The sequence below is a fragment of the Chiroxiphia lanceolata genome, chromosome 6 (assembly GCF_009829145.1).
Source record: "Chiroxiphia lanceolata isolate bChiLan1 chromosome 6, bChiLan1.pri, whole genome shotgun sequence".
NCBI lineage: Eukaryota > Metazoa > Chordata > Aves > Passeriformes > Pipridae > Chiroxiphia > Chiroxiphia lanceolata.
Window position 1 is genome coordinate 206,819 of NC_045642.1, and position 22,464 is coordinate 229,282.

Genomic DNA, 22,464 nt, shown 5'->3' on the forward strand with positions numbered 1-22,464 from the left:
TTTTTTGGGATATGTGTCCCTCTCATCACGAGGGGACACGGAGGGTTATTTGGGGACATGGAGGGTTTTTTGGGGATACACACGAGGCGGGACACAGAGAATTGCTGGGGGACACGTCTCCAAAGGTTTATTGGGATGCACACCCCCGTCACCGAGAAGGGACAAAGAGATCTAGTGGGGGACACAGATTTTTTGGGATGCACATCCCCATGGGTGTGGGGGGACACAAAGGGGTTACTGGGGGACACGTCTCCTAAGGTTTATTGGGATCCACATCCCTGTCACTACGGGGGACACGGAGGTTTTGTGGGATACACTACTTGGGGTCCCGCAGCCCCCCCAGCACGGCCCCCAGCACGGCAGCCACGGCCACGGCCCCGGGATCGGGATGCTCCAGCCGGGATGAGCGGATGTAACTGGCTCTTCCCGCCCCGGCCTCCATGTGCTTGGTGGCCTCCGCCGCCACCTCGGCGCTCTGCCAGGGAAAAGCAGGGATGTTTTCCAGCATTCCCATCCAGTTGTCCCACCGTCCCGGCTCCGGGCTCTCCGTACCTGCACCGCGGCCTCCAGCACCCGGAGCGGGTCGGCCCCGGGAGCGCGCAGGGAATGCAGAGCCTTTGCGGCTGCACACAGCGAATCCAGCTGGGAAAAAACGGGAACGGGGCTGGGAGCCAGTGCTGAGGCCAGGCTGGAACCCCCCGGCACCCCCTGGAATTTCCCCTTGGCCCCTGGGTATCCCACGGGATTCTGGAACTCACCATCGTCCGGTCTCCTGGCGCGGCTCCTCCATACCTGTGTTGGATGCAGGGAAACTGGGATTGGGATTCCTGGGGGGATTGGGATCCCTGGGGGGATTGGGATCCCACGGCCCCGGGCACTGACCTTTGCATGGCGTCAATCCCGGAATCCATGGCATCGGCCCACGCCGCGGGATCGCTCCGGCCGCGCAGGGTCCGGGCGGCCGCCGTCAGGAACAGCCCGTAGAGCTTTGGGAATACGGTCACCCCCGTCCTGGGAACGCTTCCAGGTGTCTCCCCGCATTCCCATTCCCACTTACCACTCCGGAGGAGCCTCCCATCTTTTCCAGCAGCAGGTCGGCCAGGCAGGAGAGGAGCTGGGACGGGGCGGCCGGAGGCGGCCGGGAGCGCATCCATTCCCGGATGGCTGCAGGAATGGAGGGAAGAGCGGGATGAGGGGTGGTCCTGGACTCCATGGGAATTCCTGTCCCTCGTGGGGACAAGCAGGAATGCTGTGAGGAAGCTGCCACTGGATGCAAAGACATTCCTGGCCTGTGGCTCCCAGAGTGTGGAAGGGGCATCTTGGGAGTCCCAAATCCCCTGAATGGATGTCCCAGGGAAATCCCCACTCCTGGGATAAGCAGGGATACTCCCAGTTCCATGGGGCAGCTACCTCTGGAAGCAGAGACGTTCCAGGGATACAGTTCCCTGTGGAGACTCCATTCCCTAGGGAGGGGCACTTCAGGGAACCAAATCCCAAGAAAGGAAGCCCCCACTCCTGGGATAAGCAGGGACACCCCCAATTCCATAGGGCATTCCTGAGCCACAACTCCCAGGGCATGAGGACCCTGTTCCATAGAAAGAGGGACCTCGGGGTTCCCAAATCCCAAGAAGGGAAATCCCGGTGAACTCCCCACTCCTGGGCGGTGCTGGCTGGGACACCCTCTCCCCACAATTCCCTGGATATTCCCACACCCACCGTGGGCCGCCCGGGCGTGTGTGTGGCCACAATCCCCATCTCCTGCTTTCCGATCCAGCTGGTTGAGCTTATCCTGGATATCCAGCAAAGTGCTGCACACCCGCTCCAGGACCCGCTGCACCGGCACCGCTCCGGGCCCTGCGGAAAGGAGACATTCCCGAGGGAAACCGAGGCACAGGAGGGGGTCACAAGGGGTTCCAGCTCCAAACCTGTGCCGGTCTCATCCAACGGCTGCCCTGGAACATCCATCGGCGCTGGAATCTCCTCTCTCCGGGCGGTCGCCGGTCCCGCGGGAACGTTGGGCCAAGCCATGGCCGTGGTCTTGGCATCTGGAAAAGCCAGAGGTGACAGTGGCTCAGGATCCTCCTGGATCCTTGCTGGCAGACCCAGCAGCCAGGAATTCCTCTCCCAGGCACTTCATGTCCCATCACCCAGCACCTGGAGACTCCTGTGTCCCCATTCCAGGTGCATCCAGCAGCCAGGAATTCCTCTCCCGGGCACTTCGTGTCCCATCACCCAGCACCTGGAGACCCCTGTGTCCCCATTCCAGGTGCATCCAGCAACCAGGAATTCCGCTCCCAGACATCCCGCCGACCTTGTGCCTGTCACCCAGCTGTGTCCCCTTTCCAGGCATGTCCAGCAGCCAGGAATTCCGCTCCCAGACATTTTGTGTCCCATCACCCAGCACCTGGAGACCCCTGTGTCCCCATTCCAGGTGCATCCAGCAGCCAGGAATTCCTCTCCCAGGCACTTCATGTCCCATCACCCAGCACCTGGAGACTCCTGTGTCCCCATTCCAGGTGCATCCAGCAGCCAGGAATTCCTCTCCCGGGCACTTCGTGTCCCGTCACCCAGCACCTGGAGACCCCTGTGTCCCCATTCCAGGTGCATCCAGCAACCAGGAATTCCGCTCCCAGACATCCCGCCGACCTTGTGCCTGTCACCCAGCTGTGTCCCCTTTCCAGGCATGTCCAGCAGCCAGGAATTCTGCTCCCAGGCACTTCGTGTCCCGTCACCCAGCACCTGGAGACCCCCGCGTGCCCATCCCAGGCCACATTCCCGCCGGGAACTCACCGATCAGCCGCAGCAGCTCCTCATCCACCACCAGCAGGGTGAGGGAGACTCCGGCCATTTCCAGCGCCGTCATGAAACATCCCACCAAGGCCCGGGCGATGCGGATCCCTCGGCTCTCTGCGGGACCCGGGAGCCAGGGGAGGTCATTCCAGAAGGCCCAGAGCCAGGGAAGGGGATCCCAAGAAACCCCCTGCTCACCCAGTCTGCGCACGGCTGCTCCGGCCACGATTCCCAGCTCCAGGCAGGATAATCCACCCAGGTTGTTCACCATGAGCACCACGGAGCACCCTGAGGGATGAGGGGCGGGATGAGACCGGGATCAGGGATTTGGGGGGCAGGGAGGGTCCAGGGGAGCTCACCAGGGGTCAGGGATATGTGGGAAGCATTGGATGGATCCGTCATGTGCTTCAGCATCGTCTCCACGGCCTCATCCGCCGGCAGCACCTGGAGGGGACACAGAGGGTGAGAAGAGCAAAGTGGGGGGATGTGGGAATGCGAGTGAGGTCTGGGAACAGGGAGGACACAGCGGGATCCCCCCCTCACCTTCATCCTGCGCACTCCGGCCTCTCCGTGGATCCCTAGGGAGACGAGGCCGCGTCACATCCCACACTTCCCATGGGGGACAGGGAATCTCAGCCCCCCCCAGGGATCTGGGAGGGATCCAGAGTGGGATCCAGGGAGTCCTTCCTCACCCAGCCCCAGCTCCATCTCATCCTCAGCCAGCTGGAATGAGGGCTTGGATCCCGGGATGCTGCAGGGAGACAGGCTGAGACCCAGGGTACCTGCACGGGAAGGAATGTGCCGTTAAACCTGCTGGGATTTGGGATGCGGGGAGGGAGGGGGCTCATTTTCCAGGGGGGTTGGGGGAATGGGGCTGATTATCCAGGAGAAATGGGGCGGGGAGGGGAGGGGCTCAGTTTCCAGGGGGGACAGGGGCTGGGGGGAAGCTGATTTTCCAGGAGGGATGGGGAGAGTGGGGATGATTTTCCAGGAGGGAATGGAGCTCATTTTCCAGGAGGGATGGGGAGAGTGGGGCTGATTTTCCAGGAGGGAATGGGGCTGATTTTCCAGGAGGGATGGGGAGAATGGGGCTGATTTCCCAGGAGGGATGGGGAGAATGGGGCTGATTTCCCAGGAGGGAATGGGGTTGATTTCCCAGAAGAGATAGGGGGAGTGGGGCTGATTTTCTGGGAGGGATGGGTCGGAGTGACACAGGACAGCATTCCCACGGGATAACGGGATCCCACAACGCACCCATGGCTTTGGAAGCCGCCGTCACCTTCTCCACGATCTCATCCAAACCCGCTCCCGCCTCCGCCAGCGCTCCCGCCACCTGCCAAGGACAACATCGGATGAGCGACCCCGAAAATTCCCAAAATTCCAAAAATCCCTGTGAGGGAGCCCCGGCAGGACCTTATGGATGAGGACAGTGCCGCAGATCCCGCGTCTCCCGGCTTTTCCGGGCGCGGCGAAGGCGCAGTCGTCTCCCACCACCACCATCCGCACGTCGGCCCCTTCGGAGCGCGCCCGCTCCAGGGCCAGCCCGAAATTCAGCCGGTCCCCCGTGTAGTTCTTCACGATCAGGAGGATCCCGACTGCGGGAATGACACGGGAAGAGCGGGAATGACATGGAGACAACGGGAACAACACGGACAGAATGGGAATGATACGGAGAGAACAGGAACGATGTAGAATGGGAATGACACAGAGAGAACAGGAATGACATGGGGAGAATGGGAACGATATGGAGGGAATGGGGATTGCACGGAGAGAATGGGAATGATATGGAAAGCATGGGAATGACGCGGGGTGAAAGGGAATGACAGCGCGGGGATTCCGGGGCAGGAATCCCAAAGCTGCATCCCGGTGTATTCCCGACCTGCTCCCGCCTGTGCGAGCACCCGGATGGCCGCCAGGACACTGCCCACGGACGGGGAGGTGAACACGGCTCCGGCCACCACTCCGGTCAGCATTCCCTTCCCGACGTATCCTGCGGAGCGGGATTGGGAGCTCGGCGCCGTCTCCGCGCCGGGGGGCTCCGGGAAGCGGGAATTGCGGGGTCTCACCTGCGTGGGCCGGCTCGTGGCCGGAGCCCCCCCCGGACAGCAGGGCCACGCGGCCACGGACGGCCGAGAGGTCACTCCGCAGGAGCACCCGGTGGCCCTGCAGGAGCCGGAGCCCGGGATTGCAGGACACCAGCCCGGCCAGGGCATCGTCGGCACAGCCGGACACCGAGTTCACCAGTTTTTTGGGAATCTGGGGGAACGAAGGGTGGTAAGCAGAGGAAAAAGGGGGACTGGTGACCCCCCTGTCCCGGTCTCACCTCCATGGTAGGGCAGGATCCTGCGCAACGCTTGGACCTGGGGCTGGAATCTGCTGGGTAAGAGGGCAAGGTCCAGGCAGGACATGGGGGAGGTCCTGGCACAGGACCCTGGCACAGGGACAGTGGGAAGGGAACGGGGCGGGATGGGAGGGCTGGTGGGAATGGGGGGCTGGGGTCGGGGCTGTTTCCAAATGGAGACACCCTCCCTGTCACGAAGGGATCCCATTTTCGGGAATGGGGATCAGGATGGGACCCCCACCAAACAGCGACCATCCCCAAGCAGGGATCCCCTTTTTTGGGATGGGGGATGAGGATGAGACCACCCTCATATAGGGACTTCCTTTTGCGATGGGGGACTGGGATGGGACATCCCCTCCAAAAGGGACCCCCCCAAAATAGGTATCCCCTTTTTTGGGATGGGGGATGAGGATGGAACAACCCCCAAGGAGGGATCCCCTTTTGGGATGGGGAGAAAAAGGATGGGGCCACCCCCAGAAAACAGGGACCTCTTTTTGGGATGGGGGGCAAGATCCCCTCGGGATATGGGGTGGGATCAGGGTGAGATGCAGGTGGGAATATCCCGGGGACTCCCACTCCGGATTTTGGAGTCCCCCCAGCACGGGGGGAGTGCAGGGAGCAGGGAGGCGTCCGAACCCGTCTTCCCCGCGGGACACGGGCCGGGATGGGGCCGGGATGGGGCCGGGATCCCCGGGAACCCCGCGGCTTTCGGGGCGGGAGTCCCCGCACCCCGCTCCGCACCTGCGCTCTCCGCGGTCCTCCAGCCGCGCCTCTCGTCTGCTCCGCGCGGTCCTCCCAGCCGGCAGGAGCGGCCCCGTCTCGTCTGCTCCTCCCCGGCCTTTCCAGCGGGCCAGAGCGGCCACGCGCAGCTATTTCCGCCGGAAGCGGCGGCGGCGCGGAGCGGCTGCGCTCCCGGTTCCTCCCCGGTTCCGCTCTCGGCCCCCCCCGGGACCCCCCGGGACCCCCAAACATGTCCTACAACTACGTGGTGACGGCGCAGAAGCCGACGGCCGTCAATGGCTGCGTCACCGGTACCGCGCGGCGGCGGCTGGGGGGTCACCCCTCGGTTTGGGGGGTTCGGTACCGGAGGGGGTTTGGGAGTCCTCGGACGAGGCGTTTTGGGGTCTCCGGGCGGGGTTGGGGGCACCCAGGAGGGGTTTGGGGTACGGGGGGTGCGGGGAGATGGAGGTGCTGGGGGGCAACGGGGGAGTTGGGGTGCGGGGCGGTTTGGGGTCCCGGGAGGGTTTTGGGGGTTCGGGGGGGGCTTTGGGGCTCCCGGGGGCTCTGAGGGGGACTGGGACTCCTGGGGGGTCAGTGCGGGGTTGGGGGCGCCGGGGGGATTTGGGTCCGGAGCAGAGTTTGGGGTATGGGGAGGCGCGGGGGGTTCCGGAGGGTTTTGGGGTCCCGGGGGAGTTTGGGGGGAGGTGTTGGCTCCGGGGGGGTTTTGGGGTATGGGGGATACCCGGGGCTGGGGGGTTTGGGGGTCGAAGAGGAATGGGGTGGAGGAGTTGGGGTTCCCAGACAGAGGTTTGCGATATGGGGGGGGTTGGGGGTCCCGGCGGGGGTTTGGAGGCACTGGAGTGGTTTGGGGTTCGTGGGAATTTTGGGGGTCCCGGGGGGGATTTGTTTCCAGGGGGGTTTGCACTCCTGGGTGGGTTTGGGGGTCCCAGGCGGGGTTGGGGTACGGGGGGGTTTGGGGACGCAGGGGAGTGTTGGGGTGTAGAAAAGTTCTAGGGTATGGGGAGTTTGGGGGCCCTGGAGGAGAGTGGGAGGTGGGATACAGGAGGGTTTGAGGTATGGGGGGAGTTTGAAGGTTCCAGGAGGTTTTGGGATATGAGAGGGTTTGGGGTATGGGGGGAAGAGGTTGGGGATAGGGGGGGTTTTGGGGCTACAGGGAGGGTTGGGGGTATCAGTGGGACTTTGGGGTCCTGGGGGGGTTTTGGATGGGGGGGTCTGGGGGCACTGGAGGGGAATTTGGGATGTGGAGGGGGTTTGGTGGTTTGGGGGTCCCAGGGGGTTTTAGGGTATGTGGGGGGGGTTGGAGATACAGGGGAAGTTTTGGGATATGGGGAGGGCCTGGGGGATTTTGGGGATCCCAGAAGAATTTTGGGCTGCTGGAAATGGGGATCCAGGGGAGTCCCTGAGCTCTGTAACGGGGTGGGGGCGCAGAAGGTGTCGAAGAAACCCCAGAAATGAGAATTCCCGTGGAAAGGCAGCAAGGAAAGGGACTCCTGGGACAAAACGTGGAGCCCGAGCTCCGGGAACGCGGTTCCCGAGGGGGCTGCGGGGGGAGGAATTGGGGATTTCGGGAGGCAAACCGAGGATCGGCAGGAGATCCCCGAGGCGGCGGGAGATCCCCGAGGCGGCGGGAGATCCCCGAGGCGGCGGGAGATCCCTGAGGCGGCGGGAGATCCCTGAGGCCTTCCCGCTTTTCCCAGGGCACTTCACCTCCTCCGAGGACCTGAACCTGCTGATCGCCAAGAACACGCGGCTGGAGATCTACGTGGTGACGGCCGAGGGGCTGCGGCCCGTCAAGGAGGTGGGGATGTACGGCAAGACCGCCGTCATGGAGCTCTTCCGCCCCAAGGTGTGTCCCGGGACAGCGCCCCAAGGCCGGGGGGAGGGTACCGGGGGGGATTTTCCCGGGGCGGAACGGCCTCTGGAATGGGCGACGTCCGCGTTTCCCGCGCAGGGGGAGAGCAAGGACCTGCTGTTCATCCTGACGGCCAAGTACAACGCCTGCATCCTGGAGTACAAGCAGAGCGGAGACAGCATCGACATCATCACCCGCGCCCACGGAAACGTGCAGGTGAGGGCGGCCGGAGCGCCGGGAACGGGGATTCCCGGCCCCGCGGGGCCGTTTCCGTGCTGTGGCTGGGTTCGTGCCGGTTTTTTGGAGGTGCTGTGGGTGCCCCTGGATTTGGGATGAGTCGCCTGGTGCCTTGGGTGCTTCCAGAGTTACTTTCGGTCTGGGAATCTGGGATGGTTTGGGTTGGAAGAAGGAGCTTAAAGCTCATCCAATGAAAGCTTGTTCCTTTCCACGGGCAGGGAATGTTGCTTCTGTCCAAGCTGGCCTTGGACACTTCCGGGCATGGAGCAGCCAGAGCTTCCCTGGGAATCCATTCCAAGGCCTCACAACCCTGCACAGGGAAGGATTTATTCCCAATATTCCATCTAAATAGTACATGGAATCATGGAATGGTTTGGGATGGTAGGGACTTAAATCCCATCCAGTCCCACCCCACTGCCACGGGCAGGGGCACCTCCCACTATCCCAGGCTGCTCCAAGCCCTGTCCAACCTGACCTTGGACATTTCCAGGGATGGGGCAGCCACAGCTTCTCTGGGAATCCGTTCCAGGGCCTCACCACCCTCACAAGGAAGGATTTATTCCCAATATCCCATCTAGGCAGCGCATGGAATCCTGGAATGGTTTGGGTGGGCCTTTCAGGCTCATCCAATTCCACCCCCTACCATGGGAAGGGGCACCTTCCCTAGATCAGGATGCTCTGACCTGGACACATGTGTGTTCTTGGGAATAATAAACATGGGATAATAAATGAAACTTAAGGAAAATTCGTAAGGTTCGAATTTTCCCTGGGAAATGAGTTCTTTGGGAATTTGTGGCTGTTGTTTGCTGGGGTGGTGTTGGGAATGATGGGCAGGAGGTGGAGGTGGAAATGTCCTGTCAAGAATGTTTGGGAAAAGTCCTTGGCACGTGGAGGTGCCAAAGTCATTCCCAACCAAGGAACTCCAAGGGGTCTGTGGGAGCGGATAACAGCGCTGGATTTTGGGAGGGGGATGTTTGGTGATAGAGACCAGGAAAGGGATGTGGCTCCTCTGGATCATCCAGTGCAGAGTTGGGGCTGGAAAACCAGGTTTAAGGGCTGATCCCACAGTGCCAGATTCCCAGGAGAGAAGAAGTGGTGCGGGAGCAATTCCAGGTGGAAAACCATCTCCTCCTTAGGCTTGGTGGTTTCCCAGCTGGAATTCTGGGGGCTGGTTTTTCTGGAGCCCCCTCAGGGATCTTTTCCCGGCGCTAATCCCCTTTTCCCTTCCCTCCTCCGTGGATTTGTCCCCCAGGATCGCATCGGCCGCCCCTCCGAGACCGGGATCATCGGGATCATCGATCCCGAGTGCCGGATGATCGGGCTCCGGCTCTACGACGGCCTGTTCAAGGTCATTCCCTTGGACAGGGAGAACAAGGAATTGAAGGCCTTCAACATCCGCCTGGAAGAGCTCCAGGTCATCGACGTCAAATTCCTCTACGGATGCCAAGCTCCCACCATCTGCTTCGTCTACCAGGTACTGCTTTTCCATGGAAAATCCACGCGGAGGGTGGAGCCCAGGGCTCCAAAGGTTTTCCAGAGGCTGGTGTGGGTGATTCTGGCCCTTCCAGGCTCGTTAGGAACCTCCATGTGTTGCTTTTTCCCAGCTCTGGGAGGGAGGAAGTGACGCTTTCCCACAGAATTCCCAGGCAACTTTGCCTTGGGTGGGAATGTTTTCCTTGTTAAACCCTCCGGAGGAGCTCGTGGATCATTCCAGCAATTGGATTAGATCCAGGATCAGTTGTTTCCCAGAGCAACACTTGAGCCTTTCCATAAAAAACAAGGCAATTGGGATTTTTGGGAGGCAGCTCCAAGTGTAAAGATGATCCGTGATCCATAACCTCTCCTATCACTTGGCTCTTCAAGGAAGGAGCGTTCCAGGCCTTCTCCAAACCCTTGTTTTAATCCAAAGAGCCATAAGCTGTGCTGACTGAGTGAAGGATTAGCTTTCCTTTGCCAAATTCCAGGTTATCCTATGGCAGCAGTGATTCCATTATTCCCTGTTTGGGCACTGCTGGATCCTCCCAAGTTGCTCCTGAGTCAAGGAACGGGGGAGAAACCACTTTGTCACCATGTACCTGGGATTTGAGGGAACAACTGGATGATTAGAGAGCTTTCCAACCTTAATAATTCCAAGATTCCATGTCTAACACTCAAAAATCTTTGGAGCACGAGCTGGATCTTGTAAAGATCTGGATTATTTTTATCCCTGCCTGTGGAAAGGGGGATTTTTCCAAGCAACTGCCTTCATTCCTTCTCTATTTATTAACCATTATCCCGGGATTTGGGCCAAATAGAGCAGCAGGGACTGGGATAATTTTTGGGAAGTTCTAAAGCCATGGGAAGAGACCAGAAAAAGGGGGAATACAATAAGAAAAAACCAGATTCCTGAAGGTTTGCTGGAGCTGGAGGTGATATTTCATAGCAATATTCTTGCTCCAGCATTGTCAGGTGAACACAAATCCCAGAAAATCCCTTGGATAACACTGGAAAAATGCTTTCCAGCCTCTCTTAGCACAGAGGTTTATCCAGAGGTCGGTTTATATGCGGAAAACGCTGGGAGAACCAACAGCCTGGTTTGAGAAGGGAAGGGAGAGGAGGAGCTGGGAAGGTCCCCCAGCTGCCTGGAATACTGTTTCTGCAGGAGATGAGGTGGAATTTCCTGATTTCTGGGATCTTGTGTCTCCTCCTGCAGGACCCCCAGGGCCGGCACGTGAAGACGTACGAGGTGTCCCTGCGGGAGAAGGAATTCAACAAAGGCCCTTGGAAGCAGGAAAACGTGGAGGCCGAAGCCTCCATGGTCATTGCAGGTTGGGAAAGATCTTCCTTCCCGGTTTTTTTTTTTTCCTTAGCCTGGATGCCTCGGTTTTTCCGCACAGGGAAAGACTCGTGGGATATTTGTTGTCGTTCCCACAGTTCCGGAGCCCTTCGGAGGCGCGATCATCATCGGCCAGGAATCCATCACCTACCACAACGGGGACAAATACCTGGCTATTGCTCCTCCCATCATCAAGGTGGGTGGATGTGGAAATCCGGGACTGGATCCCGTGGAATTCCTCCTTGCCCAATCCTGAACCCCGCAGAATTCCTCCCTTCCTAGTCCTTCCAGGCAGGAATTCCAACCGCTGCCATCCCAAGTGTGGCCTAATAGTGCTTGGACTTCTAGAGATTTGCCTTCCCGGTCACCTTTGTATGCATGATTTGTAGAACTCTTGGAAAAGGAATGTTTATATTCCAAAACCTGGAATGTTTGGGCCCCATGGAATGGGATTAATTAGGATTTGAGGCGTGGTTTGGGCAGAATTCCAAGTGGGAGCCTGGTTGTGCTTCAGGCAGAAGATATGGATGAGCCCTTTGGAGACTTGGGAGGTGGAGAAGGACAGACTTAGGGATTTTGGGATGGAGGTTGGATTTGTGGGTTTTGTGGGAATAACAGCCCACTTCCCACATTTAGTGGGAGCAATGGCACGGCTGAGATGCTGCTCCAGGCTGGAATTACCATGCAAAGGTCCCAGGCTGGAATTACCATGCAAAGGTCCTTTTAAGCTGGAAATAAGGAAAGAACCCTAAGTCTTGGATGGAAAAATGGGAACCTGGAGCTCTGGGATGCTGAGTCTGGGATGCTGAAGCAGGGAATGAGTCACCCGAGCTCCAGCTTTGGGGCTGCTCCAGTGGATTCCAAGGATTCCCTCCTTTCCCTGCAGCAAAGCACCATCGTGTGCCACAACCGCGTGGATCCCAACGGCTCCCGGTATCTGCTGGGAGACATGGAAGGAAGGCTCTTCATGCTGCTCCTGGAAAAGGAAGAGCAGATGGATGGCACCGTCACCTTGAAGGACCTGCGTGTGGAGCTGCTGGGAGAGGTAGGACTCACCTTTCCTGGGATTTTCCCGAAGCCTGGAAAGGCTCCGTGGAGGAATTGTGTCCCTTTTGGATCCCAGGATGGTGATTCTTCCCGTTTTTCACAGCTTTAACGTGTTGGTTGCTGGAAAATTCCTTCTTAAATTCACACCTCCTTCCCAGTTTTTTACACCGTCATCCCAGGTTTTTTTTTCCCTGTTGCTTCCGCACTGTTTCCGTGGGAGAAGCTCAGACTCTGTGGGATTTATGAAGGGCTTAAATCCCGTGCCCAGGGATTTCCTGTTGGATAAACAGCTCAGTAGTGGCGCTCTCGAGGTGTTCCAGAGACTTTTCCCTGCCTTTTCCCAATTCCTAGACATCCATAGCAGAGTGCCTGACCTACCTGGATAACGGAGTGGTGTTTGTTGGATCCAGGCTTGGAGATTCCCAGCTGGTGAAGGTACGTGGCCGCTTCCTCCTGGCCTTGGTTGCCACCAAAACCTTGGGATGTGGATAAATTTTCCCGCTCTTCTCCTCGCCTGCCCTTTTTATCCCGCTCCTTGGAAGCCAAGGGTTGATCCCAGTGTTTGTTCCCAGCTCAACGTGGACAGCAACGAGCAGGGATCCTACGTGGTGGCCATGGAGACCTTCACCAACCTCGGGCCCATCGTGGACATGTGTGTGGTGGACCTGGAGAGACAAGGGCAGGGACAGGTATCCCTGATCCTGCTTTTCTTCCCTCGCTCCTGGGAATTTCTGGGCCCGGCCAGGGGTACCCATGAGTTGTCCGTAGAATCCCAGAGTGGTTTGGGTTGGAAGGATCATCTGGTTCCAGTCCAACGTTCCACTATCCCAGGTTACTCCAAGCCCTGTCCAATCTGGTCTTGGGCAATTCCAGGGGTGGGGCAGCCACAGCTTCCCTGGAAAAGGAAAGGAAAAGACTCCAAACTGTTTATTGGAGGATCTCAGAGTCGTATCCAGGTGCTGGGATTGGGATAAGTGTTTTCCTGGAGCGGTAGGAGGTTAATTCCAGGGTATCCATGAGGAAGGGTCTGCCTTCGTGCCGTGGGGGAAGGATCAGCTGCCAAAAAAATTCCTTGGAGGAGGTGCCCACAGAGACTGTGGATCTCCCATCGCTGGAAGTGTCCAAGGCCAGGCTGGACAAGACTTGGAGCAACCTGATCTAAAAGGAATGTGGAAATCCCACGGAAAGGGATGAAATGTTTGAGGTCCCTTCCAAGCCAAACTGTTCAGGATTCCATGATCCTAAGATGGGTTCCCCATCTTCCCGTGAACCCAGAGAGGGGTGGGAAAGCTTCCCAGCCACGGTTGGTAGATCCCACCTGCTTCTCCTGCAGCTGGTCACCTGCTCCGGCGCCTTCAAAGAGGGATCCCTGCGGATCATCCGGAACGGCATCGGGATCCACGAGCACGCCAGCATCGACCTGCCGGGAATTAAAGGTGAGGGGGGCGATCCATGGTGTCCCACAGCCTGGGAGGGGACATCACAGGCACGGATGATGTTGGAATGTGGAATTAAGAGGAATTATGTGAGGAACTGTGGCCTCTTTTCCCAGGCTTGTGGCCCCTGCGGTCGGATCCGCACCGGGAGACGGACAACACCTTGGTGCTCTCCTTCGTTGGCCAGACCAGGTAAAGGGGGATCCTCGCTCCAGAGCTCTCACCACGTGCCAGAGCAGGAATTAATGGGAATCCCCTTCCCTTCCCAGAGTTCTGATGTTAAACGGGGAGGAGGTGGAAGAGACGGAGCTCACGGGATTCGTGGATGACCAGCAGACGTTTTTCTGCGGGAATGTGGCGCATCAGCAGCTGATCCAGGTAATTCCAGCTCCGGGGAAACACGGATATGGCTCTCCTGGTGATCCCTGTGGATCATGGGGCTAATCTGGGGCCTTGTCAGGATGCCAGGATCAGCAAATGGGATCCTGGGTTCCTGTTTCTAAGGGATATGGAGCAGAGGGAGCTTCTCGTTCGTGTTTTCCATGATTTTTTCCATGCTCTCCTCCCAGATCACCTCCGCCTCCGTGCGCCTGGTGAGCCAGGAGCCCAAATGCCTGGTGAGCGAGTGGAAGGAGCCCAACGGGAAGAACATCAGCGTCGCCTCCTGCAACACCAACCAGGTGGTGGTGGCCGTGGGAAGAGCCCTGTTCTACCTGGAAATCCGGCCCCAGGAGCTCCGGCAGATCAGGTGTGGATCAGGCACAGCCCAGCCCGGGCGCTCCGGGAGCGCTGGGATTCGGGATCGTGACGGACGCCTGTGCTCCTTCCTCCCTCCCTCCCTCCCAGCTGCACGGAGATGGAGCACGAGGTGGCCTGCCTGGACATCACTCCCCTGGGAGACTCCAACGGGATGTCCCCGCTCTGCGCCATCGGGCTCTGGACCGACATCTCCGCCCGCATCCTGAAGCTCCCGTCCTTCGAGCTGCTGCACAAGGAGATGCTGGGAGGAGGTGGGAGCTTCCCGAGGGGAATGGCGGCAGCCGCTGGCCGAGCCCCGGGTGGCCTCATCCGTCCTTTTTCCTGCTTCCCGCAGAGATCATCCCGCGCTCCATCCTCATGACGACGTTCGAGAGCAGCCACTACCTCCTGTGCGCCCTGGGGGACGGAGCCCTCTTCTACTTCGGGCTCAGCCTGGAGACAGGTGACCTTTGCCCTTCCTTTTCCGTGTTCCTCCATCCCTCTGGAACGCTTCCGTGCTTTCCCCAGCCCCGGGCGGTGGGAATTGGCGGATTCCTCCGGAGAAAGGAGCCGGATCCTTACATCCAGGGCACCTTTTCTGCGCTGCTTCCATCCCCAGGTGTCCCGGGAGATCCCAGTGGTTGTTTTCCTCCCACGGGAGATCCCAATGGTTGTTTTCCCCGGCTCCAGGCTCGCTGAGCGACCGGAAGAAGGTGACCCTGGGCACGCAGCCCACGGTCCTGAGGACGTTCCGCTCCTTGTCCACCACCAACGTCTTCGCCTGCTCCGACCGCCCCACCGTCATCTACAGCAGCAACCACAAGCTGGTCTTCTCCAACGTCAACCTCAAGGAGGTCAACTACATGTGCCCCCTCAATTCCGACGGGTATCCCGACAGGTGAGCCCCGGGATCCGCCGGGACGTGGAGCGCAGAGAGGTTCTTGCTGTTCTCTAAGATTTCCTTGATTTTTTTTTTTTTTTCCCCCCCTCTCCTCTCCCCCTGTGGCAGTTTGGCGTTGGCCAACAACAGCACCCTGACCATTGGCACCATCGACGAGATCCAGAAGCTCCACATCCGCACTGTTCCCCTCTACGAGTCGCCCAGGTGAGCTGGGAAGGATTCCTGGGATGAGGGTTCCCGGGATGGGGACGAGTGGGTGGTGTCGCTATCCCAGGGTGGGCTCGGGCAGGGAGCAAATGGCTTGTGTTGCCTCCAGGGCTTCCCTGGAATGGCCTAGCCCAGCTCTCCTGTTTATCCTGCAGGAAGATCTGCTACCAAGAGGTATCCCAGTGTTTTGGGGTGCTTTCCAGTCGGATCGAGGTGCAGGATGCCAGTGGAGGCACCACGGCCCTCAGGCCCAGTGCCAGCACACAGGTGAGAGCCCAGGCTGGATCATCCCTGCTCCATGGGGATCTGGGAGCCCAGGCTGGATCATCCCTGTATCATAGGGGTCTGAGATCCCAACTGGGATCATCCCTGCTCTGTGGGGATCTGGGAGCCTAGGCTGGATCGTCCCTGTATCATAGGGATCTGAGATCCCAGCCTGGGTCATCCCTGTATCATAGGGATCTGAGATCCCAGCCTGGATCATCCCTGCTCTGTGGGGAGATGAGAGCCCAGGCTGGATCATCCCTGCTTCATGAGGATCTGAGATCCCAGCTGGGATCATCCCTGTATCATAGGGATCTGAGATCCCAGCCTGGATCATCCCTGTAGCATAGGGATCTGAGATCCCAGCCTGGATCATCCCTGTATCATAGGGATCTGAGATCCCAACCTGGATCATCCCTGCTCCATGAGGATCTGAGATCCCAGCCTGGATCATCCCTGCTCCATGAGGATCTGAGATCCCAGCCTGGATCATCCCTGTATCATAGGGATCTGAGATCCCAGCCTGGATCATCCCTGTATCATAGGGATCTGAAATCCCAGGCTAGATCATCCCTGCTCTGTGGGGATATAGTTCCCCAGGCCAAATCCAGGTTTTCCTTGACAGTCTTCCCTTCCAAAGCTGTGGAGGAATTCCTCCTTCCAAGAACGGGCTGGTGGGATCTCTCCATGGGGGTGACCAGATCCTGCTTCCCATGCCCCTTTCCCTGTGATCCCTTTATTTTTGGGTGTTGCTCCTTCCATATCCCACATGGGCTTCTCTGTGCTCTCCAGGGGTTTCCTTTTCCCAGGGATCCGCCCCTGGAAGCCACAGTTCCCTCACTCAGCCCCCCTGCAGGAGCAGGGAGCGTGTCCCTTTACTCATTCCTTACTCCACCTTCTCTCCCATCCATTCTCCTGCTCCCTGCTTGCCTCAGGCTGTGTGGATATGCCGAGCAGTACCGGGATCTGACAGGTTTTCCCGTTTTCCAGGCCTTATCCAGCAGCGTGAGCACCTCCAAGCTGTTTTCCAGCAGCACCGCTCCGCACGAAACGTCCTTCGGAGAGGAGGTGGAAGTTCACAACCTGCTCATCATAGACCAGCACACCTTCGAAGGTACCTGTCCCATCCCAAAATCCAGCTTTTCCCACCTGGAAAACCCCACGGTCGAGGCTGGTGATCCTCAAAACCTCTGCAAGTCCGGGATTTTGCGTGTTCCTGGAGGAACATCATCAGCCACAAGGTTTAGGGAATGGCGTCGGCTGATGGTGGGGGAGCAGCAGAGGGAACGTCCAGGATCCCAAAGTTTCTCCTTTTCCCGCTTTTCGCCCAGTGCTCCACGCTCACCAATTCCTGCAGAATGAGTACGCCCTGAGCCTGGTGTCCTGTAAGTTGGGAAAGGATCCCAACACCTACTTCATCGTGGGCACTGCCATGGTGTATCCCGAGGAAGCCGAGCCCAAGCAGGGCCGGATCGTCGTCTTCCACTACTCCGATGGTAAGAACGAGGGCTTCCCGCCTGGAAACATCCAGCTTTTTGGCTCGGATGAGCTCCTCACGCCCTGGAGCAGGCAGAGCTTTTCCCAAGGGAAGTGCCCACGGGTGGGATTTGTCCCAGTGTGTCCCCTGTCCCTCCATCTGCCGGAGAAGCCCAGGAATCCCTTCCCAGGCCTGGATCCTGGCATTTGCTTCCACATCTCCTGGAGAATCCCAGGAATCCCTCACCAGCCCTGGAATATGGGACTTGCTTCCCAAGAATCCCTCCCCAGCCCTGGATTCTGGGATTTGCTTCCGAATCTCCCAGGAATCCCTCCCCAGCCCTGGATTCTGGGATTTCCTTTGTGTGTTGTGCTGTTCCCCTGTCCCTTTTCCCCCCATTCCCATGTCCCTTTTCCCCCAAATTCCCGTGTCCCTTTTCCCCCGTTCCCATGTCCCTTTTCCCCCATTCCCATGTCCCTTTTCCCCCAAATTCCCGTGTCCCTTTTCCTCCCATTCCCATGTCCCTTTTCCCCCAAATTCCCGTGTCCCTTTTCCTCCCATTCCCATGTCCCTTTTCCCCCATTCCCATGTCCCTTTTCCCCCTATTCCCGTGTCCCTTTTCCTCCCATTCCCTTATCCCTTTTCCCCCAAATTCCCGCGTCCCTTTTCCCCCATTCCCGACTCTCCTTTCCTCCCATTCCCTTATCCCTTTTCCTCCCATTCCCGTGTCCCTTTTCCCCCAAATTCCCGTGTCCCTTTTCCCCCAAATTCCCGTGTCCCTTTTCCCCCCATTCCCGTGTCCCTTTCCCCCCGTTCCCATGTCCCTTTTCCTCCCATTCCTGCATCATCTCTCCCCCATTCCCGTGTCCCTTTTCCTCCCATTCCCACATCATCTCTCCCCCATTCCCTTGTCACTTGTGTCCCTCTGAGCGAGTTTTCCAGGAAGGAAGGTTCAGGGCCATCCCCTTGACTTCCCACCCTTTGGATGAAGCCCCCAGCGATTCCCGGCTTTTATTCCAGGGAAGCTGCAGAGCCTGGCCGAGAAGGAGGTCAAGGGAGCCGTGTATTCCATGGTGGAGTTCAACGGGAAGCTCTTGGCCAGCATCAACAGCACGGTGAGGGCCGGGAAGGTCCGGGTGGGTGTTTGAGGAGCGCATCCCGGCTCCGTGGGGCGCATCCCGATCCGTGTCCATGTCCCGGTCCCGCAGGTGCGGCTGTACGAGTGGACGGCGGAGAAGGAGCTGCGCACGGAGTGCAACCACTACAACAACATCATGGCCCTCTACCTGAAGACCAAGGGGGACTTCATCCTGGTGGGAGACCTGATGCGCTCCGTGCTGCTCCTGGCATACAAACCCATGGAAGGGAACTTCGAGGAGGTGTGGGAGCGGTGCCGGGAATGGGGGGGAAAGGAAGGGAGGATTTGCGGGGATCCCCGTGGGATGGATCGTCCAGGGAGGAGCAGGGGTGGGCTGGGATGGGATAGAACCTTCTGGAAAGCTAGGGGAGTGTTCCCAGCTCTTGGGAGCAAGGGGAAGCTTTGGAAACTTCAGGAAAGCTGGAGGAGCCTTCCCAGAGTGGGAATAAGAGAAGCTTTGGAAGCTTCAGGAAAACTGTAGGAGTATTCCTAGGGTGGGAATAGGAGAAGCTTTGGAGGCTTCAGGAAAACTGTAGGAGGAGCATTCCCAGAGTGGGAATAAGAGAAGCTTTGGAAGCTTCAGGAAAGCTGGAGGAGCATTCCCAGCTCTTGGGAGCAGGAGAATCTTTGGAAGCTTCAGGAAAGCTGGGGGAGCATTCCCAGAGTGGGGATAGAAGAAGCTTTGCAACTCTCAAGAAAGCTGGAGGAGCATTCCTGGAGTGGGGATAGGAGAAGTTTTGGAAGCTTCAGGAAAACTGGAGGAGCATTGCTAGGGTGGGAATAGGAGAAGCTTTGGAACTCTCAGGAAAGCTGGAGGAGCATTCCCAGCTCTTGGGAACAGGGGAAGCTTTGGAAGGTTCAGGAAAGCTGTAGGAGGAGTATTCCTAGGGTGGGAATAGGAAAAGCTTTGGAACTCCCAGGAAAGCTGGAGGAGCATTCCCAGAGTGGGAATAGGAGAAGCTTTGGAAACTTCAGGAAAGCTGGAGGAGCATTCCCAGCTTTTGGGAGCAGGGGAAGCTTTGGAACTCTCAGGAAAGCTGTGGAAGAGCATTCCAAGCTCTAAGGAGCAGCACACTGGGAGCAGTGGAAGCTTCAGGAAAGCTGTAGGAGCATTCCCAGGGCGGGAATAGGAGAAGCTTTGGAAGCTTCAGGAAAGCTGGAGGAGTATTCCTAGGGTGGGAATAGGAGAAGCTTTGGGACTCTCGGGAAAGCTGGAGGAGCATTCCCAGGCTGGGAATAGGAGAAACTTTGGAAGCTTCAGGAAAGCTGAGGGAGTATCCCCAACCCTTGGGAGCAGGGCAAGTGCCATCTGGAATTCCTGGAGTCCACTTGGAACTGTTTAGCCGCAGTCTGGGGGTTTAAATCCGTGGGAGTGGCTTGGGCACAGCCTTCTCCATGTTTTCCCAGGGCCACTCAGACCAGGATCATCTCCAGGAGGCACTTGGTGCCTTTCCTGCTTTCTGGAGCAGGGAGGGCCAGGCTGGAGCCTGCCTCGCTCCCAAATCTTGGCGGGATGAGGATGCTGGATCCCAGCCTGGCCCATCTGGACACACCGTTGTCTCCTGTTCCCTTCCAGATTGCCCGGGATTTCAATCCCAACTGGATGAGTGCCGTGGAGATCCTGGATGACGACAATTTCCTGGGAGCAGAGAACGCCTTCAACCTGTTTGTGTGCCAGAAGGACAGGTGGATTGGGATGGCATGGCATGGCATGGAACCCTCGGGAATGCTGAGGGAACGTTCCTACAGGAATGTTCCTGGAGCAGGGGAAGCTTTGGAACCTTCAGGGAAGCTGGAGGAGCACTCCCAGCTCTGGGGAGCAGTGGGGTGGGAGCAGGGGAAGCTTTGGAACATTCCCAGCTCTGGGGAGCAGTGGGGTGGGAGCAGGGGAAGCTTTGGAGCATTCCCAGCTCTGGGGAGCAGGGGAAGCTTCGGAACCTTCACAAAAGCTGGAGGAGCATTCCCAGGGTGGGAATAGGAAAAGCTTTGGAACCTTCAGGAGAGCTGGGGGGGCATCCATGGGGTGGGAACAGGAGAAGCTTTGGAACCTTGAGGAAAGCTGGGGGGGAGCATTCCCCCCTCTTGGGAGCAGGGGAAGCTCTGGAGTCCCCCCATCCCGAGCGTTTGGAATTCCAGCGCGGCCACGACGGACGAGGAGCGGCAGCACCTGCAGGAAGTGGGATTATCCCACCTCGGGGAATTTGTCAACGTCTTCTGCCACGGATCCCTGGTCATGCAAAACCTGGGAGAGACCTCCACGCCCACCCAGGGCTCCGTCCTCTTCGGCACCGTCAACGGGATGATCGGTGAGGAGCATCCCCGGGGAATCCTGGAATGGGTCGGGCGGGAAGGGACCAATTCCCAGTATTCCCGGCGTTCCTGTTGCAGGGCTGGTGACGTCGCTGTCGGAGAGTTGGTACAACCTGCTCCTGGACATGCAGAACAGGCTCAACAAAGTCATCAAGAGCGTCGGGAAGATCGAGCATTCCTTATATCCTTTGGGATTCCTGCCCGGAACCTGCTCCGGGGGGTGGGGGGGCTCGCTCGGTGGGATCGGGTTTGGGCAGCCGTGGAATTAAGGCTGGAAAAGCCCTCCGAGGTGAGGGGGTGCAGCCATTAACCCAGCACTGCCACGGGCACCACCGAGGAGTTATTCCCTGGGGATTTGGCTCCTTGACGGATCTGGCACCTGGAGGTCGTTCCACACGGAGCGGAAGACGGAGCCGGCCACGGGATTCATCGACGGGGACCTGATCGAGAGTTTCCTGGATATCAGCAGGCCCAAGATGCAGGAAGTGGTGGCAAACCTGCAGGTGAGTTCGGGAACGTGGCCTTGGATTCGGGAATCCGGGCTCGGTAAGTCACGGAATCGTAGATCCATGGAAAGGTTTTGGTTAAAAGGGACCCCCGAGCCCGTCCAGCTCCAGCTCCGACACCTATCCCAGGTTGCTCCAACCTGGCCTGGAGCACTTCCAGGGACAGGGAGGCCACAGCCTCCCTGGGAAACCCTAAATCCACGCCTTCCTGGGTGGTCTGGGAACGCCTCCGACGCCTTTCCCTTCCCGCGCAGATCGACGACGGCAGCGGGATGAAGCGGGAAGCCACCGTGGACGACCTGATCAAGATCGTGGAGGAGCTCACCCGGATCCATTAGCAGGATTCGGGATCATTCCCTCCCCCCGGAGCCGGGGAATCCTTCCCCAGCCGTGCCCAGCACCGGAGGGGCCGGAATCTCCCAAGGAAGAGCAGCTTGTTAGGAATTTGGGGGGGTGTCGGTCGCTTCCCGCTGGGATTCACGGATCCCGTGGACTCGGCTGTGCCTGGAACTGTCCCTTCCCTTGGGTGATCCACCGGGATGCGATTCCCTCTTCCCTGGTGTCTTTGGTAGATTTGACTCATTTTTTTGGCTTTTGATCCCTTTTTTTTTTTTTTTTTTTTTTTTGGATTCCTTGTGTTTTATTGAGGAAGAGGAATCGAAGCTGGAGGAGCAGCCGAGCGGGATAACTCTCCACAGGATCCATTCCTCGCTCAGGGAGGGAATTCTGGGAAGCTCAAGCTCTTGTTGATTGCGGAGTTTTACCAAATAAAGTAGTCCAAGAGGAAAGATCCGTGTCCTGAGGAATCACAGCTGTGGCCTTGCCTGGGGGACCTTGGGAACCCCTGTTTTCCAGGTGCATTTTTCTGGGATTTGTAGGGAATTTTAGCTCCTTGTCCGGTTGCCAACAGCACTGGGAATTCCCTGAGAGGCAGATTTTTGGCTCACTTTTTAGGGAAACCTGGATTTTCCATCCTCTGGCTGCTCATTAATAATCCTCCTCCTGCTCTCCCACCTTCTTCCTCATGGAATTTGGGGATTATCCTGGAGCTTGCCGTGCTCTCCCCAGCCTGGATCTCCCCCATAACTCCAGGTTACCCCCTGCAAATCCCATTCTGGGCAGGTTTCCCCAAAATCCTTCCCTCCCTGAGCTCCAGCTCGTGCTGGAAGCATCCCTGGCTCCCACTTCCATCCTGGATTCTCCAAGGAGGCCGCAGGGAGAAGGCTATATTTGGACATCTCTTCCCAGAGCCAGAGGGAGCAGGAGCTGACCCTGGACTCTGTTCCTGGTTTTATTCCCTCAGGCTTTGTTTACCTGCCTGGAGCAGCTTGTTCCCAAAATCTGGGAGGCCCGGGGAGCGGATCTTTGAAGTGCTGTCCCTTTCCCAGGAAAACTGGTGCCAATGGAATGCTGGCACCCTCCTTTTTTTTGGGATAAAAGCGCTGCATGCGCCGGGGCTGGATCAGGATTTATCCCTTTCCAGGACCACGGAGCCCCTTCCAGGGCCAGGAGCTGGGATTTGGGATCACATTCCTCTAGGAAAGGACCTTGCCGTGGCAGCACCGTGGCTCCTGCATCCCTTATTCCAGCAGGGACCCCCTCCCAGCAGCTCCAGTTGGGAATTGCTGTGTCTTGCCTGTGTGATCCTGACCCTTGGGCAGGGT

General features: G+C 58.4%; 2 protein-coding genes across 2 annotated transcripts; one reads left to right on the plus strand and one right to left on the minus strand.

Moving 5' to 3' along the window:
- Nucleotides 1-101: 101 nt before the first annotated feature.
- TKFC (triokinase and FMN cyclase) lies at nucleotides 102-6,072 on the minus strand. Its single transcript, XM_032691754.1, has 18 exons — nucleotides 5,873-6,072; nucleotides 5,114-5,163; nucleotides 4,857-5,046; nucleotides 4,670-4,780; nucleotides 4,204-4,385; nucleotides 4,045-4,123; nucleotides 3,483-3,572; nucleotides 3,334-3,368; nucleotides 3,150-3,234; nucleotides 2,989-3,078; nucleotides 2,791-2,907; nucleotides 1,926-2,045; nucleotides 1,717-1,854; nucleotides 1,058-1,164; nucleotides 883-986; nucleotides 759-792; nucleotides 553-642; nucleotides 102-475 (listed from the first exon to the last, which is right to left on the minus strand). The coding sequence occupies exons 2-18, from the start codon at nucleotides 5,117-5,119 to the stop codon at nucleotides 317-319; spliced, it is 1,737 nt and encodes a 578-aa protein (XP_032547645.1). The 5' UTR covers nucleotides 5,120-5,163; nucleotides 5,873-6,072; the 3' UTR covers nucleotides 102-316.
- Nucleotides 5,994-21,588, plus strand: DDB1 (damage specific DNA binding protein 1). Its single transcript, XM_032691741.1, has 27 exons — nucleotides 5,994-6,162; nucleotides 7,570-7,718; nucleotides 7,824-7,940; nucleotides 9,214-9,435; nucleotides 10,654-10,768; nucleotides 10,875-10,972; nucleotides 11,663-11,821; nucleotides 12,175-12,258; nucleotides 12,396-12,512; nucleotides 13,157-13,259; nucleotides 13,376-13,451; nucleotides 13,529-13,637; nucleotides 13,829-14,007; nucleotides 14,106-14,269; nucleotides 14,353-14,460; nucleotides 14,688-14,895; nucleotides 15,007-15,102; nucleotides 15,261-15,372; nucleotides 16,360-16,483; nucleotides 16,701-16,865; nucleotides 17,867-17,961; nucleotides 18,055-18,225; nucleotides 19,561-19,670; nucleotides 20,121-20,290; nucleotides 20,373-20,475; nucleotides 20,674-20,797; nucleotides 21,055-21,588. Exons 1-27 carry the CDS (start codon nucleotides 6,102-6,104, stop codon nucleotides 21,136-21,138), a joined length of 3,423 nt encoding a protein of 1,140 aa, XP_032547632.1. The 5' UTR covers nucleotides 5,994-6,101; the 3' UTR covers nucleotides 21,139-21,588.
- Nucleotides 21,589-22,464: the final 876 nt, after the last annotated feature.